At 31.8% G+C, this 18,947-nt stretch overlaps 1 protein-coding gene across 2 annotated transcripts in view; it reads right to left on the bottom strand.

Annotated features, from left to right (window-relative positions):
• Positions 1-18,597, bottom strand: part of LOC113398764 (lachesin-like) — an 85,201-nt gene extending 66,604 nt beyond the window's left edge. The window contains exons 1-2 of one of the 2 annotated variants that reach the window (XM_026637650.2): positions 18,483-18,597; positions 17,622-17,775 (exon numbers count right to left, since the gene is read on the bottom strand). In XM_026637650.2, coding sequence (XP_026493435.1) covers positions 17,622-17,694 — 73 coding nt within the window. In that variant the 5' untranslated portion in view covers positions 17,695-17,775; positions 18,483-18,597. The remainder of the gene's footprint in view (positions 1-17,621; positions 17,776-18,482) is intronic. The other variant, XM_064216900.1, reaches the window with a different exon arrangement.
• Between the last annotated feature and the right edge of the window lie 350 nt (positions 18,598-18,947).

Genomic DNA, 18,947 nt, shown 5'->3' with positions numbered 1-18,947 from the left:
GAGAAACACGTCCGAAAGATATTTTTAGTTTATATAAATCCACCTTTTGTTCATGCCGCATCATTTGTCGAATCAACCATCAATCCAAGTCTTACCTGTCAATAACAACTATGAAAAAACTCCACCGGGCTGACTATGAGAACCATATTCTTAAGACAATATAATTCCAAAATTAGTAATTTTCTCTCAAGGTAAGAGGCGCTTGTACGTATATATGTAATAATTATTTCTTACAACGCCAAATGTCTGTGGGTAGTGGTGACCACTTACCATGAGGTAAGCCATTTGCTCGTTCACCTACCTATTTTATAAATATAATACTCGTGGTCGCCCGCGGCTTCGCTCGCATTTTAGGGAGTTGGTTGTCATGTGTTAGGCAAAAAAATAATTGCCTTTGTCCTTCCTTGGAATTCAAGTTTCCTTCATACCTAATTTCATTAAATTCAGTTCATTGGTTTGGTAGTGAAAGAGCGACAGACAGACATAAAGAGTTACTTTCACTTTTATAATATAAATATATATAGAATATATATATAAATTAAACAAATCTCGGAAATATCTGTCCGGGCCTAAACCCAGAACCAATGGTTACAATTCAGGCATTTGAACTGGGTCATGATTTTAGCATAATATACTAAAATTTATTCTAAAATATTGTAAGAAAGTAAAAACCGTAGCTATTATAGTTCAAAAGCTAATATTGAATATTTAAACTACGCGAAAGTTAGCAACATGTTTCATAAAGATTGTGATTCGGTTCTGAGCAACTCAAACCATACTAACATTTTAAAGATACTTTTGTTATTATGTTTTTATTTATGTAAAGCTAATAAACCTATTCATATAGAACTTTCATATTACGGATTATAATAATAATTATTATTACAATAATTAAGACTTTTTATTTCCTTAATAAAAAATCAATTTACAATAATAATAATAAAAAAAAAATGTCTGAATAGCATGCAATAATAGTCATTAATACAATAAAACTATATAGTATTTCTATTAAAAATACCAAAAATTAAAAATACTAGTATGATTGAATAATACGTAATTTATTCATTAATGCAATAGAATAAAATAATTGTTACACAATATTATTATTAAGGACCTCTGTTTAGAGTAAACGCCTCCTCCGATGACGAGTTATATATATATATAACTCCAATATATATATTAAAATATATATATATATATATATATATATATATATATATATTTTAATTAATAAGCACTGGGGACTGGGCCACCTGACAGCACTGAAAGAAATATTAATCTTCCATTTATAAACGATGTTATGTCCCTTGTAGTTATAGTTTCATTGGCTCATTAACTGTTCAAACAGAAACACAACAATACCCAGTATTGCTATTTGGCGGTATAATATAACAAATCAAATCAAATCAAAATATACTTTATTCAAGTAGGCTTTTACAAGTACTTTTGAATCGTCATTTAACAAACTATTTAAAGTAAGAACCACCGGTTCGGAATGTAGATTCTACCTAGAATAACCGGCAAGAAACTCAGTAGTTACTCTTTTTTTCAACATCATGACGAGTGGTACCTACCCGGCCTATCTTGTACAAAGTCCTACCACCCATGTATATATTAGTGTCAATTAAAGTCCTGCATAATTATAAATTATATTGATTTTCAAACAATTCAAAATATGTCGTTCGTTCACTGTAATATATTTAGGATCCCGTGCGTCAGAAATTACGATGCTGAGTCATTAATTATTCGCTTCCTAGTGACCATTCGAGAATCGAAAATGAGGTGTCAAAGTGCTTTGAATTACATAAATTATCGATCACCGTTCAACGAAATTATAGCATGCTATATATATAACTAGCAGTTACCCGCGGCTTTGCCCGCGTAGAATATGAATATATTTACAAATTAACTTAAAATGTTACGTTAATGTAATACCTCTCTGTATACCACATTGGTGTGTATTTGAGCCCTTAGGGTAGAATATCCAGAAACGCTTAAATGCGAATCAACTCATTTTTAATCAGTGGCACAAAAATAAAATTTCATGCTTCTAGTTTAAAAATGACGGACTTCCAGACTATCCTATATACGAAATGTCAATTCAATTTCTCTCCTTAGGCGTAAAATATCCAAAAACGCTTAAATGCGAATCAACTCATTTTTAAACGGTAGCCCGAAAATAAAATTTCATGCTTCTAGTTTAAAAATGACGGACTTCCAGACTAACCTGTATATGAAATGTCAACCCTTACTTTTTCCCTTTAGGCGTAAAATATCAAGAAACGCTTAAATACGTATCTACTCATTTTTAATCGGTAGCCCAAAAATAAAGTTTCCTGCTTCTAGCTTCAAAAATTACAGACTTCCAGACTAACCTGTATACGGAATGTTAACCCTATTTCTCCCTATTTTAGGCGTAAAATATCCAGAAACGCTTAAATACGTGTCTACTCATTTTAATCAGTATCCCAAAAAACAGTTTATTAATTAAAAATGACGGACTTGCATAAAAACTTTCATCCCTTATTTCACCCCCTCAGAGGTAGAATATCAAGAAACGCTTAAATACGTATCTACTCATTTTGATCAGTAGCCCATAAATAAAGTTTCATGCTTCTAACTTAAAAAATGACGGATTTCCAGACTAACCTATATAAAAAATGTCCTACCCCTATTAAACCCCTTAGAGGTAGAATATCTAGAAACACTCAAATACGTATATAATCATTTTTAATCAGTATCCCAAAAATAAAGTTTCATGTTTCTATCTTAAAAATGACGGACTTCTATACAAACTTTCAACCCTTATATCACCCCCGTAGGGGTACAATATACATAAACACTTAAATAAGTATCTACTTCTTTTTAATCAGTATCCCAAAAATAAAGTTTCGAGTTTCTAACTTAAAAAAATCCATATGAACGTTCAACCCCTATTTCACCCATTTAGGGGTAGAATTTCCCTATAAGAAGTTTTATGCTTCTAGTTCTAAAAATTCTAAGCATGACAATACTTTCAACAACTTATAACTTATGTCCTTTCTCCGGCTCTAGACTATTTGTGTACCAAATTTCATCTAAATCGGTCCAGTAGTTTTGGCGTGAAAGCGAGACAGACAGACAGACAAAGTTACTTTCGCATTTATAATATTAGTATGGAAGTATGGATTGTTATTTCAATCGCTAGAGAGCTCCGATAATAACCGCGTCCGATCGCTGCTAAATTCAAAGTGCTACAGGGAGAAGTGCGGCCTCCGACGCGCCTATAGCACGCTCCCGCCGCCCCGGCCGGTCGGTAGCACCGCAAACGCTACGTTCCGCAATTTTTAAATCTGTAATATCTTCGAAAATATTAATTTAAATCATATTCTGTAAAGGGCCATATAGATCAACATTAAATCAACAATGTATTTAAGGTATTTAATTGGATAAGGATTAATGCTGTATAGGTTAAAATCGCTTCGAAAATTAGTCAATATTGGTGGTAAAAAATAAATAACAAAAATTTTTTATTGTGGGTTATCACTTACAGATAGACACATACCATCGCAGATTTTTTTGTAGACATTTTTGAGGTGTACAATTCTGTAGTACATTATTCTGATCTATCTCATAGTTTTCAGCCAGCGTTTGCAATATATGCGCAAAAAATGTGTCTTTTTACGACATCACATTAGAAACCTCTAAAATTATCAGTGTTTATCTACTATATTGTCCACGTATTATCCATACAAAACTATTCTCTTTAAATCACTATCTATTAAAAAAAACCTCATCAAAATCCGTTGCATAGTTTTAAAGATTTAACCATAGACAGGAAAAGACAGTCAGCGGGAAGCAATTTTGTTTTATACTATGTAGTGATAACAAATAGGTACAACGTACACAGTTTTCACTCATTAGGAAATACAAACCGCTATGTCCCTGCGTTTTAAAACTGTAATATCCTCGAAAATATTCATTTAAATTACATGCTGTAAAGGGCCATATTGATCTATATTGTATTCACAATTTATTTAAGGTACCTAATTGGATAAGGATTAATGCTATATTGCTTAAAATCGCTTCGAAAATAAGCCATTATTTCTCGTAAAAAGTAAACGATAAAAAATGTATATCGTGGGTTATCTTTAAGAGATAGACATATACCATCACGGACTTTTTTATAGACATTTTTGAGGTGTACAATTCTGTAGTACATTATTTTGTTCTATCTAGTAGCGTTTACAATGTAAGCGCAAAAAAAATATAAATTTACGACATCACATTAGAAACTTTTAAAATTATTAGTGTTAGTTAACTATATTGTCTTTGTATTATATACAAAAACCTTCCTCTCGAATCACTCTATCTATTAAAAAAACCGCATCAAAATCCGTTGCGTAGTTTTAAAGATTTAAGCGTACAAAGGGACATAGGGACAGAGAAAGCGACTTTGTTTTATACTATGTAAAGATAAAGAAGATAGACAAGGAATCATTGTCAATATTTGAATTCACAGAATACTGAGCCGAGCAGCTATAATACGATAAAAGAAGTTTATGGACTCGAAGCTCAATTTGAGTCGCAGCTCAATATACATGGGCTTAATTTGTGTTTATTTATTTATTTAACTTACGAGTCTCCAACAAAAGAAACACACTAAATACATATTCTTAAAATTAAACAATGTAAGGGTTACAAGTTGTGTGCTCCTTCAATTATAGGAGACCACAGCATGCACTAAGCTTAAGCAAAAAAAAATAATTTAAATGCAATTAAGATATAATTCTTAGATTAGTAATATAATATAAGATAGATATTACGAGTATATGTATATAAGATTAGTTCATAATTCATTAGTTTTCGCGTGCGGCTTCGTTTGCGTTTTAGGGATTGGTTGTCAGGTATTATTCATACATCTTTATATACTACTATTATATATATTTCGTTATTCTGATTTATAAGCTATATAATCTATTCTGTATTTTTTGCGTGAAGGAGTAACAAGCATCCAAACATACTTTCGTCTTTATAATATTAGCAAGGATTCTGCGAAACGTGGAGTAGAATAAGCTTATCAGTAATAAAAAAGGTATTTGTCCCGAAGGGACTATGCTTGTATAACTATAAATTATTATATAATTTCTGCTTATATACATTAATATATACTAGTAGTTCGACCACGAAACTTCGCGTTTATTTAAAAAAGTTTCGACACCTGACACGTCACGAAGTGAGCACATATTGTCAGAAAGCCCCTACTTTTCATGACCACTGTTATGCACTATTATTAATTAATTATTGTTTAAATGTTTTTACTATAGATAATATAGATCAATATTTACTTTTTAGATACTATATGTGTGTGTATGTATATGTTTTTTTTAATAGTTTTGTATATGAGTATGTATATTATTATGTATTGTCAATTATTAATTATCGCCTTCATGGTATTCTGTTTGAACTAAAGGTTGACTGACAGAGAATGCCTTCAGGCATTAAGTCCGCTTTTTGTCCCATTTACTTTTTGGGGGTTAATAAAGTAATTAAATAAATAACTTTTTACCGCTCTCTAAAATTAAATATTTGTTAGTAAATTGCAATCAAGAATCCTCTTTATTTTTCTGTACATCTACGGCTGGAGCTATCGTCCTATAATCACTGGTACCAAAATCGGCTTACGCTATTAATATATATGAAGATAATAAATATTTTGTGATATGAAAAATTCACTCCCTTTCAAATGCAATGAATATAAATTAAAAAAAAAAAAAACTTCATATTCAAGCGAACATTATTTTAATTTACTGGTTGACTATTAATGGCTTTAACTATTTAATGGCTGAATATGAGTTTCCTTTATCCAAATTCTAAGTTCTTTTCATTTCAAAAGAGGTAATACGATGCAAATCACCGCCTGCATAAAGGTAACCCCATATCTTAGTCAACGCAACGAGCCGAAGCCGAAGTGCCTTATAATTACAATCGGTCGTTAAAAGTTTTACGAGTGAATTTTCTTTTAGTGGTCAAGTAAGCCTTTTCCTATTCCACCCTTGTCTTATCTTACAAAGTTTAAATTCAGTTGGAGATGCGAACGATTTCATTTCTTTTTTTTTTCTAATTATAGCATTCATATTTGATTCTTTGAAAATAATAAATTTAATTATTTAAAACGTACATATAAACGCACATTTGTAATTTATTAAGATTTTTTTGTTATTATGCTAATAAATGATTAATATAAGTTAATGTTATAATTTCAACTTCAAGATAATTTTAAAGAAAAACAACATTTGTGACACGTGTTTTAAGAGTATAGGGTTTTAGATGTGTGCGTGTATTTATGTGTGTACGTGTTTGTCATTGAGTATGTCTGTATTGCTTAGCGAACCAATAAAATTATAGTTTGTTCTATAAATTAGTTATTAATAATACAACCAGTTATATGTAAATAAATGTAAAAAATATATATACTTCAATATGACATAAAAATTTTAAACTCAACATAAAATTATGTCAACCTAAATTGACTTCCAGGCCAGTAATAAGTCGAACCTTCGTTACATTGATTTTTGAGCTCTTAAGAAAATGAGGACTTCGGGTTAACAGCCCGTTGGTTCATTCTGGAGTGTATATTATTGAGCATCTGGTTCCGTAAGTATGTAATTTGATCCAGGTCACCAGTTCCAGGACAGATGTTCGTATAAAAATTAATATACAGAATCAATAAAACTGACAATTATTTCGACGGCCTCCTGGTTTTGGTCTCTGCTGGAGTTCACGGGTTTGATGTAACGTGTCCTTTATTTGCATAAGTCATACCATTGTTTCATGTTATAAATATTTTACCAATAGTAATATTTTTATGCTCCTCATACTCTATAGTATGAGGAGCATAAATACCTAACAAGAACAGTACCTAAATCTATATCTATATATAGATTTAGGTACTGTTTTCTTTATTTAATTGTAAAATATAGTGATTATCAACCAACACGCAACGTAGCAAACTCTCTAAATACTGAATTCACAAACCGTAATCGTACGAATACTAAGCAAAAACTTAAGTAACGGTTTCATTTAATAATGATGTTATTTTAACCTAATGTTATTAATAATCTTAGATAATTCTTTATCACAAAGAGGTGCCTCAATTCAGGCTTTGTATCTTTATACATGTTGCAATTTTAGTATGTCGTAAGTGCGGATAAAGGTATGTTTTGTCCTTAGTTGGAAACAACAGGCTGACTCTAAAATAAATAATACCTTTTTCAATCAGTGTAATAATACATACTGTACATAGGCGTAAAGATAATTGTAATGAAATAGAATTATAATATTAGATTATATATACAAACGATTAATTTAATAAAAATTGAATATAGTTACCGTATAAACCGACCGCGTTGAATGGTGGCAAGAAGCGAGTAGCATTTAACACAGTTTGGCATTCATGATAATAATTCTTATATAAATAAATCTTATAATTTTAGTCAATAAGTGTATAACGGGGCAATAAAAGATTTTAGCATTAGCAGCCTGTAAATTTCCCACTGCTGGGCTAAAGACCTCCTCTCCCTTTGAGGAGAAGGTTTGGAGCATATTCCACCACGCTGCTCCAATGCGGGTTGGCGGAATACACATGTGGCAGAATTTCGTTGAAATTAGACACATGCAGGTTTCCTCACGATGTTTTCCTTCACCGCCGAGCACGAGATGAATTATAAACACAAATTAAGCACATGAAAATTCAGTGGTGCTTGCCTGGGTTTGAACCCGAAATCATCGGTTAAGATGCACGCGTTCTAACCACTGGGCCATCTCGGCTCAATAAGTGTATAACTAAGCAATAAAAGATAGATACATGTATATATACATAAATAAAACATCCCCTGCTCTAATTATGAAATATTTATAAATTGTATTATTGCATAGGAAATTAATCGAATAATGAAAAAAAATATTTATTTCTGCGTAAAATTTTCCCGTATAAAATAACATCGTGATAAAATCGCTATACTGACTAACTAATCCTTTTGCAATTATTTACGCCATTGAAATAGATAAACCGAACTCGTTTCGCATATAATTCCACTGTGTAAGATTTTGCCCAACAGTTGGAAATCACCTTCTAATAAATCGAATAAGACTTTTTTTGTAAGACGTATATTAAGTCAAAAATAAATATGATTTTTCATAATTTTTTTTTTTATTTATTAAAAATAAAACCTTTTTATATTTTCATTCGTAAATGCCGCGACATAATTATATTGTAAAATGTTTATAATTAATTAACAATTACGTATGTTATATATTATTAAATTTTGTGTTCAAGAACACACTGACTTGTAATTGTCTGTCAGAAAGTTTAATTTATTACCGTACAGCCGACAGTAACAAAGTTAGTTGTGAAATCCATTTTCGGAAATTCGTTAAAGTAGTTTTATTTAATTGTAAATTTAAATATAAAATTGAGCCGTTTTTAATGCACCGGAAAATAATACGTTTCAAACATTACTTTTATATTATTCATTGAATTAATTTTTTAACGATATGTTATTATACGATATATGTTATTTCAGTTAAATATCAGCTTGATTTCAATGCTGGTCAATGACTTCCTGTCTTCTCGAAGATTTAGAGCCTATCCGTGCGGCCCCAGTACAGGATAGCGGGTACACATATGATAGAATTGCGTCAGGCTTATATGATTCTTTTTCAATTTAACATTTTCATTCACTATAAAATATGAAGTAAATTATATAAGACAATTGAGGACACGTCCTCGTGTGGGACGCTTGGACGTGTACGCGTTGACACGCTGGCTCTGTCTAATACCAGAGAAACAATAATAAGAGCCGGAACCGCTGCGGCAAAAGCTGAAGCGAACATACGATCAAAATATTCGTGTCATATTCCAAATTTTATATTTATCTCAATTGCAGTTGAAAAACTTGGACCTTGGAGTAATAGTGCAAAAACTTTAATTAAGAGTATAACACCTCGCCTCCACTAGTGACAGGAGGGCTGGTTCATTTTTTGCCCACATGATCGAAATTTTGGGGTCATGTAATGTCCAGTAACTATTTTTATTTTTAATCGAAAATAGTTAAGGCCTTAACTTTTATAATTCTAATGCAAATAAAGTAGTAAAAAAAATGTTTATTCAGTATTTATTTCTTAGATTATGATTATTAAGACAAACACGTTTTCGTAGCTATTTCATTTTTATTTTGCTGTGTGAAATAAAATATAACTATAATATGCCTTATTTAAATATATATATTATTATATACTAAATAATTCATAACAGGCTGAGTCAAACTTCATTAGTTTGTTCATTAATTTGAGCGTGATTAAGAAGTAGAAATTCAAACACAAGAATCATTAAAATCTTACTAAATTAATTTCATAAAATCTTTCTAATTAAATATTCGATTACTGTTCATTTATCGATACAGTAACTGTTATATGTATAATTAAGTCTTCAATATAAATTATATTATTATTTAAATAAATGTTTCTCTAAATTAATTTATCTATTACGTATTTTATAAAAATGTTACTTAACAGAAAAAAAAGACAAAAGTGTCATTAATTATTTTTTAAATTATAACACAAAAAAAATATTACTTTTAAATAAATACTATTCCTAACAATTGTTTAAAATGTATATCAAAGCATTCAAATTAAATAATCCCTTTGTATTGTTATCAGGAAATATTTTGAATAAAATTGTATTTGAACGTTAAATTTTCATTAACATTTCATTTTAATAAAACGACACAAAACCTCTTTTGTATACAAATGTTATGAAATGGAAATATATAGAAATGCTTTCATTGTTAGGTGATCGTAATCCGTGTATTACCTACATCAATAAATGCACTTGTCAGATTAGGTAAGAAATAAATAAATAATTAGACGATTACAAACAAGGCTTACACTATGTATTGTATGTTTTAATCAATTCTGTAATAATAATAATTTAATTTAAGTTATTTTTGAATTGTATTGATAACATTGATATTAAATAAGCTGGTACTTTGACTTTTCTGTTCATTATTGTGAGTCACGTGATTTGTAGTGAGGCTTATGTAAGTGATTGAAGCTCGGTACAGAACACTTTTACTTTTATTTTACACTTTACTCTTCTTGGACCAGCAAGGTGCTAACATTTAAGGTACGATATAATTTTGTGATATATTATAATTGTTATTGCTTGTTAAATTATTAATGATTAAACGAACTTACCTGTATGTGAAGTTCTAACATAATTATACGAAGGCTTCGTTATCTTGAGATTTTTTTTTTAACCCGCCTTCCCTCATACCTTCATTCGTGTTTTAGTGCTACGCCGTATCGCACGTAAATTTAAGTTTATAGTTTAACAAGGTTTTTTTCGTAAAAATATGCCTAAACGTAGAAATGTAGAGGAAGATATTTCATCTTTGGAACGAAAGATTCGAAAATTAGAAAAGAAGTTACGAAAAAAGAACAAACGGCGTCGTTACCGTTCGCGTTCCTCTCGGTCGCGAACGAGCTCATTAAGTTCCCGCTCCTCGGATCGGTTACTATCACGAGAAACAGAAGACAACAAGGTTAGTTTATAAATTGAATACTTTGTTGTATATGGGTATAAGTGCTATAACGTTAATATCTGATATTGCGAACAGTTCTTTGCGGCTGTTTCTTATCAACGTCTGGTATCTGAACTGATACCTATTGTGGCTGTTTCTTACCATCAAAATTTAGTACTCGTGTATAAGCACTGTTACCAGGGTTTGCGTGCTTCCCATAGCGGTTGTTACTACCCGAAAAATATTATATACGCGAACAGTATTTTACGACTGTTCAATACTATTGTAACAGTACCATACGTGCCAATAAAAAAAAATCCTGTTGATGACGAAGTCGTGGTGATTACAACACCAGAGGAAGACGAACCATTACCGTCAACATCGGCACAAGTAACTGCCGTTACGACAGTGCCAACGACGTCTGACCTGTCCGTGGCGCCAACCTTAAACACGACCATCGTTGTTTCGGAGAACATCCAGTCACTACCTGAATTGGACGATACTATTCTAGATATCTTAAGTAGAGATCCTACACAGCAAAATACCTTTGGCCCCGAAATTCAAAAAGAATTAGCTGTTAGATTGGAATATTACGCCTGCAATGGCCTAACAAAAGAAGTCAGAAAGGAGTTGAAAGAAAAATCCTTAGTTCCTAGCAACTGTAAATTAGTTAACGCTCCGGTTTTAAATGCTGAGTTGAAAGCCGCCCTTACTGATGTAATAATAAACCACGATAAAGCTATTGAATTAAAACAATCCCAGCTAACCTCAGCCATATCAGCGTTGGGTCGGGCTTTGATGCGACTGTTTTCTTCTAAAGAAAAAGACGCAGAGTTAATAAAAAATCTCATGGATACGAGTCGCATTTTATGTGATTGTCAGTACTCGGACTCGATGAGACGAAGAGGATTTGTCCTTTCATTTTTAAGAAAAGATCCGCTTCAGGGCACTACTAAAATAGATAATTACCTCTTTGGACAAAAATTAGCAGATACTTTAAAAGCAGCTAAGGCCATAAATAAATCAGGTTTCGAATTAAAAGGCCCGCTTGCTCCGAAGCCAGTACATAAAAAACAAGCAAACAACTCTGCGAGATCTTTAAACTGGAAGGGTCCAATTCAGGCTCGCAGGCAGCCAGAACATCAGAGGACGTAGGAGCCTGCACCGAAGAAGAATCAGCAGTCGAGCTCATTCAGGCCGTCGCAACATCATCAGCATCGCAGCAAGTGTCGTTAATTCCGGTAAACTATGCAGGCAGATTGTCACATTTTTACAAACAGTGGTCGATGATAACTAATGACCCCATAATACTTTCATATATCCATGGTTATAAAACACAGTTTGCTCGACCAGTTATGCTGGACCTACCCTATCCAACTTTACAAAAATATTCTCCTTCAGAGAAAATTCATTTTGTGCATATAATAAATTGTTTTCATTGGGAGCCATTTCAAAGTGCAAACCATCTAAAAATCAGTTGTTATCAAGAATTTTCTTAATCTAAGCCAAATGGTAAAATGAGGTTTATATTAAACTTAAAAAAGTTAAATAAATTTATTAACACTAAACACTTTAAACTAGAAGATTTGAGAAGCGCATTAAAACTGATAAAAAGGGGTGACTTTATGATGAAACTTGATCTTCAGGACGCTTATTTTTTAATTAAAATTCACCCTGACTCGAAAAAGTACCCTCGATTCCAATTCGAACAGGATCTCTTCCAATTTGAAGTTTTACCATTTGGTTTAAATACAGCCCCGTATATTTTTACTAAAATATTAAAACCAGTCTTGCGCCTACTTAGGTCCGCGGGTTATTTATCTACGGTATACCTAGATGACTTTTTATTAATGGGAAATTCTTATAAAAAATGCCTGTTGAATGCAAACATAACCAAGTCGCTACTGACAGCGCTTGGATTCATCATAAACAAGGAAAAAAGCTGTTTATTTCCCAGCAAGTCTTGTTGCTTTCTAGGCAATATTATTGATTCTAGAAATTTCGAGGTCAGACTTCCGGAGGAGAAAAAGATTCGTATCAAAAATCAAAAAAGAAATAAATAATTTTCTAAAAATTAGTCGATGATACGTGAATTTGCATGTTTTGTTGGCTTGTTAGTCTCGGCCTGTCCGGCCGTAGATTACGGTTGGTTATATACTAAAAGTTTCGAAAGGATAATATTTTTAAATTTAGCAAATGATAACAATTACGATACACATGCATATTCCGAGATCCTTATCATCTGACTTAAATTGGTGGAATTATGCTATCGATCACTCGGTAACCAAAATAAAACAGGATCATTATGACCTCGAAATTTTTTCAGATGCCTCAAAAAACGGGGTGGGGTATTGCTTGCGGGAATCAGACGGCTAGTGGCCAGTGGAGCGATGATGAATTACTAGCCGCACATTTCGGAATTAAAATTTTTGCCAAAAATTTAATGGATTGTCAAATACTACTGCGTATAGACAACACGACTGCCATATCCTATATAAATCGAATGGGTGGCATTCAATTTCCACACCTTACACAAATTTCGAAAAGCATATGACAGTGGTGTGAATTTCGTAATTTATATATATACGCTTCTTATATAAAATCTGCACAAAATGTGACAGCGGACGCGGAGTCCAGACGGGTACATCCGGATATCGAGTGGCAGTTACCAGATGAGGTATATCAAGCAATCGTTACTAGATTTGGTTCGCCTGATATCGATTTGTTTGCAAGCAGAATAAATAAAAAATGCAAAAAGTATGTGTCATGGCATAGAGATCCGGGTGCTTTCGCAGTAAACGCATTTACTATTCCTTGGGCCGCTTATAATGTTTACGCTTTTCCACCATTTTCGATTATATTAAAAACATTACGAAAAATAGACTCTGATAAAGCCGAAGGCATCCTGGTTGTACCCGATTGGCCTACGCAGCCATGGTATCCGCTCTTCAGGAGTCTCTTGATATCTGAACCCTTAAGGTTTAACTCGTGTGAAAATCCAATTTTGTCATATACTTCCAGCAATCGCTGTATCCACACCAAACTTATCCTGGTGTTAGGAACCTTATCCGGGCGGCATGGATAAATAGAAGAATTCCCCCGTCTGCTATAGAAGTGATGTTTGCTTCATTATCAAATAATTCATTGAAGCAATATGAAATTAGTTTCAAAAAATGATTTTTATTTTGTCAATTGTATAAAGTCAACGTATTATATAATTTTATATAATTGTATAAAAGCATCGATTCCTGTAATAATCTTCTTTCTGACTAATTACTACGAAGAAGGGGCTAAATATGGCACCATTTATACGTGTAGGTCTGCGTTGAGTTTATTACTAGGCTCGCAAATAGGACAAGATGATAGAATTAAGAGGTTTTTTAAGGGCATATTTCGATTACGACCACCGCAACCTAAATACCATACAACATGGGACACTTCTATTGTTATAAATCATTTAAGTCATTGTTATCCAAATGAACAACTGCGTCTTAATCAAACTTCTAAAAAGATGTTAACCCTACTGGCCCTCATTACAGCACATCGTGTCCAGACTTTATCAAAAATTAATATTCATAATATCACAAAATATGAAAATAAAATCACAATTAAAATTCCTGATTCAATCAAAACTACTCGTATTGGATCTTTGCACCGTATTTAATATTACCTCTTTTCGAAGAAAACCCGAAATATTCCCCGGAAAAACATTAATTGCATACATTAATTTAACAACTTCAATCCGCAAGAACGAACGTTTATTGTTCATCGGTACTAAAAAGCCCCACAAAGCTGTTAGTTCGCAGACCTTAAGCCGCTGGATCAAATCCACTTTGGAGGAGAGTGGCATTGACGTGTCAAAATTTAGCGCCTACAGTACGCGACACGCTGCCACCTCCACAGCACACCGACTTGGCATCAGCTTGGATTTGATCCGGCGAACCGCGGCCTGGACCCCTAATTCCAACACATTCTTTAGATTCTATAATAGAACCTTATGTAATGTAGTTGATGATGATTCATTTGCAAAATCAGTATTACTTCATGAATCAAATAATATATGATAAACGTGTTATAAGTTCACTTGTTATATTTTATAACTAAATATATATCAAAAATAATAACATGAATGATGTAATATTATTGTTATAAGTAATCATTTGTTCAATCAGATGTCAACATTAATGTATCCCTTTTGATTATAATTAAACAAATATACCTACGATGTGCATAAATGTTTCACAACTTTATCTCTGAAAGTCTCCATGTATTCCTATCTAATATCGAGGACGAAGCAGAAGTATAATTAATGATTAAACGAACTTACCTGTATCTGAAGTTCTATCATAATTATACGGAGGCTTCGTCCGAAGATATTAGTGACCCTCCCTCTCATTTACATTAATTCCTTACATTCACCCTAGCTTATTAAGTTGAGAAATATCTTATGTCGATATAGCTATCTAAACTAAAGGAAGGTAAGCGGGAAGGCGGGTGAAAAAAAAAATAAAAAAGTCTCAAGATGAGTGCGAGATCGGCGTATGACTACGCGATACTTCATGTGTTCGTATCTAAGATCGAGTACGAAGCAGAAGTATAATTGATGAATATATGAATTGTGTTTTTGCAATTATCAATATACAAAGTTAGTATAATTATATTTAAATAACATGACTGTATTTTTGGATATTGAAAAAGAGTAACTACTGAGTTTCTTGCCGGTTCTTCTCGGTAGAATCTTCATTCCGAACCGGTGGTAGCTTTACTTTAAATAGTTTGTTAAATGACGATTCAAAAGTGCTTGTAAAAGCCTACTTGAATGAAGTATATTTTGATTAAGTTAATTGGTTTTATTGTAGTTATTAATTGATACAATATTACGATTACTACAGCTATTATAATGGCTAAATAAACATTCGTGTTTCATCTTAAAATATCCTGACATAATGTATTAAGTCTCTATAAAAAATCTAACACACTCAATACTTCTCTTCTAACTCATCAGGAACTTTAAATTAGTACTACTGAGACGGATTTATCTTAAAATAAGAAGCAAATAAAAAAAATCTGAATTCAATACATAATTGATATTTCTACGTAATTTTTATTATATTCATATCCATGTCGTTTATAGTCTGATTTCTATTTATTTTGATAAAAAAATAATATTGAAAGTGTTACAAAAGTTTTTACTAATAACAATATAACTAACTAATACTAAAACTATCGAAAAATATATTTAAGTACTTTAAAAAAACAACAAAGAGATATCAAACCGAGAAAAAAAGCATATTAAATTTAGTAGACACTAATTAATTATAAGCGTTTTAAAATTATTAAACCTATCTAGAAACCATAGCTATAATAACATAGACATTACTAAATCACGTTAATCTTAGGCAGAGATCGCGAGTTCAAACCCGAATCACTGAAATTTCATGCTTAATTTGTGTTTATAAAATTCATCCATTGCTCGACGACGAAGGAAAACGTCATGAAGGATGCATGTGTCGAATGAAATTCAGCCCCTCGTGTATTCATAGACCTCCTCATAAGAGGAGAAACGGCCATTACGAATATGAAAGTGAGGGTGGAGCGTATACTTTGACTTTGACTTTTATGCAATACTTAAACTTAATCACAAGTAACTAATATTATATATACAGAAGTTTCCATAGTAGGGTAACCGTTGAATTTCTTGCCTGTCTAACTTTAGAATCTAACCTTTACAATTTCGATCCAATTATGTAGTTCATATTTAATTGATATGATAAATAAATGTATTTTATATATATTTAAATTTTATCTATAAATAACAATTGTACGATTGATTCTCGGTGAAAATGATTTTAGAAATATTCTGTTATACTCATAATTCGGTAAAGCTCATTGTAAATATACTTGAAAGCTTGTCAATGTTAACTTGTTTTGTTAGACATTTAAATATAATATTCTGTTTTTTAGTACTCAAAGTTACAAAGTTAACCAACTTTTGAGACGTTGTGTGATCTTACTCGAGTGTGACTCGAGTGCTTATTTTATTTTATTCATTCAATAGACGTCGAAAATAGAAAAGTATTTCAGAATTAATGTTCTTGAAAACTTTTGAAATAATAAATTTAACTCATTAAAATATGATATTGACTTAACTTGATACTTTATTTTATTTATAAGTTATATAGATATCTTGCGAACTTGTTAACTATCTCGTAATAATCTATATTAATCGAGCATTTTATTTAAAATTTTGTGGATATTTCGTCACAAAACAGCGATTTATTAAGCAATTGACATACTGCTGGTGCTTACATCGACTTGGAACACATTTAAATCTTTTGTTTCAGTAAATATAATTTTCATAAATTATATAATCTGTTAAATAAATAGCAAATCAATTATAGGAATTTGTTCTGTTAAATATTTGATGACAACGAATAAATTAGTTACCTTTACTTCTACACTCCTGCTAAATTTGCTATTCCCTACACCGTATACAAAACAAATATGAGAAGATACGTCCCTTGTGCATGCAATTACAGACTCACACACATACGGTACAACAATACAAAGTCAATACTTTTAGAGTAATCTCTCGGGCGGTATTACAATTGATTAATAGCGTAAGCCCATTTTTGTCCCAGTGATTATAGGACGATAGTTATACATAAAAAAACGGTTATAGTCTCATTTTGAAGAGCTCCAGCCGTAGATGTGCACAAAAATAAAGATTCTTGAATCTTGATTGCAATTTATTTAATTATTATGATTTAGCATAGAATTAATTTTAGGAAGCGGAAAAAAGTTACCGGCCACGTAGAGTACGGCGCTATGGCTGTATAAAACAAAAACAAATGTAAATCGTGCGAACAGACTTCGTCAGTTTACAATGAAATTAAATTAAAAAAAAACCTGTCATAGGTTTCGTAATGTGTAAAATACTGTTGAATAAACGAGAAGTGTCGCGTGCGACCCAGTAGTTATAATTGATGAGCTATCTGCCAGACACCGACAATGAGTAGCATTGGTATATTATACTTAAACAACTTTGAATGAACTTACCTTTCAAAGCCATTGTAGGCAATAAGGCCAGAGCTTGAAGCATGGACCAGAAACAAGATCTCTCGCTCCTCATTCCGCTATCATCAACTATTCACAGCATCATCCAAAACAGTACATTTTATCTCAGCAATCACTCGTGTGTTCATTTATTTCACTGCAGTGTTCATTTAATTACAATTTTATAATTATAATTTATATCTCTTTTCATTCGATCAAAGTATAAATGCTTTTGTCAAAGACAATAATTTTTTTTTCTACAAACAGTATTTTTTATAGATGTCACGTATTTTATTATAAAAGGACAGAGGGAATTGAATTAATTAATAATCCGGTCTCTATTGTATAATAATAATGTATTGTTATACAGGCTTAAGATTGAACAATACAATCATTGATGTATTAAAATTTAATGTCGAATAAAACGAATCGTATATTGTTGGAATATTTCATTTCAATCATTGTTTCTGTTCGATCGGATTGATTGTAGCCAATTAGTTTGTTTCCATTCCCCTTTTTAATAACCAATCCATTGTTGGCTTCCAAATGGCTATCAATATTTATAATCTTCAATATGGATAAAAATCAGGAAATATATATTCGAAGAATGACAGCGCCAGTTTGAATACAGATTGCGCAAGTGGATAAAAAGATTAAAGTATTACTTTTAAAAACCTCTATTGAAAATTTATCTTTTTAGGTACACATTGTTATGTATTTTTTAATTTATAATGTCATTTAGTCACAATGACGTAGACTATAATTTGACATAGACTATTATACGTTATTGATGATTTAGTATCCTATTCTTTATTTTTATGGATAGAACTACAAAAGCAATTATTTATAAAAATCGGCAAGTACCATTGAATTTAACACGGAAAAAAACCACTTAAATCATTTCTTATACACACTAACATCGCAACAAGTCACGATCTGGTTAAACCGCGCCACAAAGACGCGTCCGAACCGCGCCGAGTCCCGTAGCACACTGAGCACGTTGTAGCACACAGCTACGTACGGCTACGTAGCGCCGCATGAAAAGGTTACCGCTCAAACGTTTAAACCTTGCGCCTTTTGCGTGAATAGGAATACGAATGTGTTTTGTTTCCTTTCCCTGGTGTTCTATTTTTGAAAACAAAGACTGTTTGGATTCCCTTACGTAAAGGCTATTTGTATTTTTTTTAAATATGCCGAGGGGAAGTCGTCTTCTGTTCTTAGACTTGGCGTCTGTCATTTACTTTGTCGACAGGTAAAAAATAATTGAACGAGATCTCGCATGTTTGAAATAAACTTTGCTTTTTTTAACATAGAATCTTTTTTGTTTTC

This window comes from Vanessa tameamea, chromosome 14, assembly GCF_037043105.1.
Source record: "Vanessa tameamea isolate UH-Manoa-2023 chromosome 14, ilVanTame1 primary haplotype, whole genome shotgun sequence".
In the NCBI taxonomy this organism is placed as follows: Eukaryota; Metazoa; Arthropoda; class Insecta; order Lepidoptera; family Nymphalidae; genus Vanessa; species Vanessa tameamea.
The sequence above is the reverse complement of the archived record's forward strand: the minus strand, read 5'-3'. Positions and strand labels throughout refer to the sequence as shown.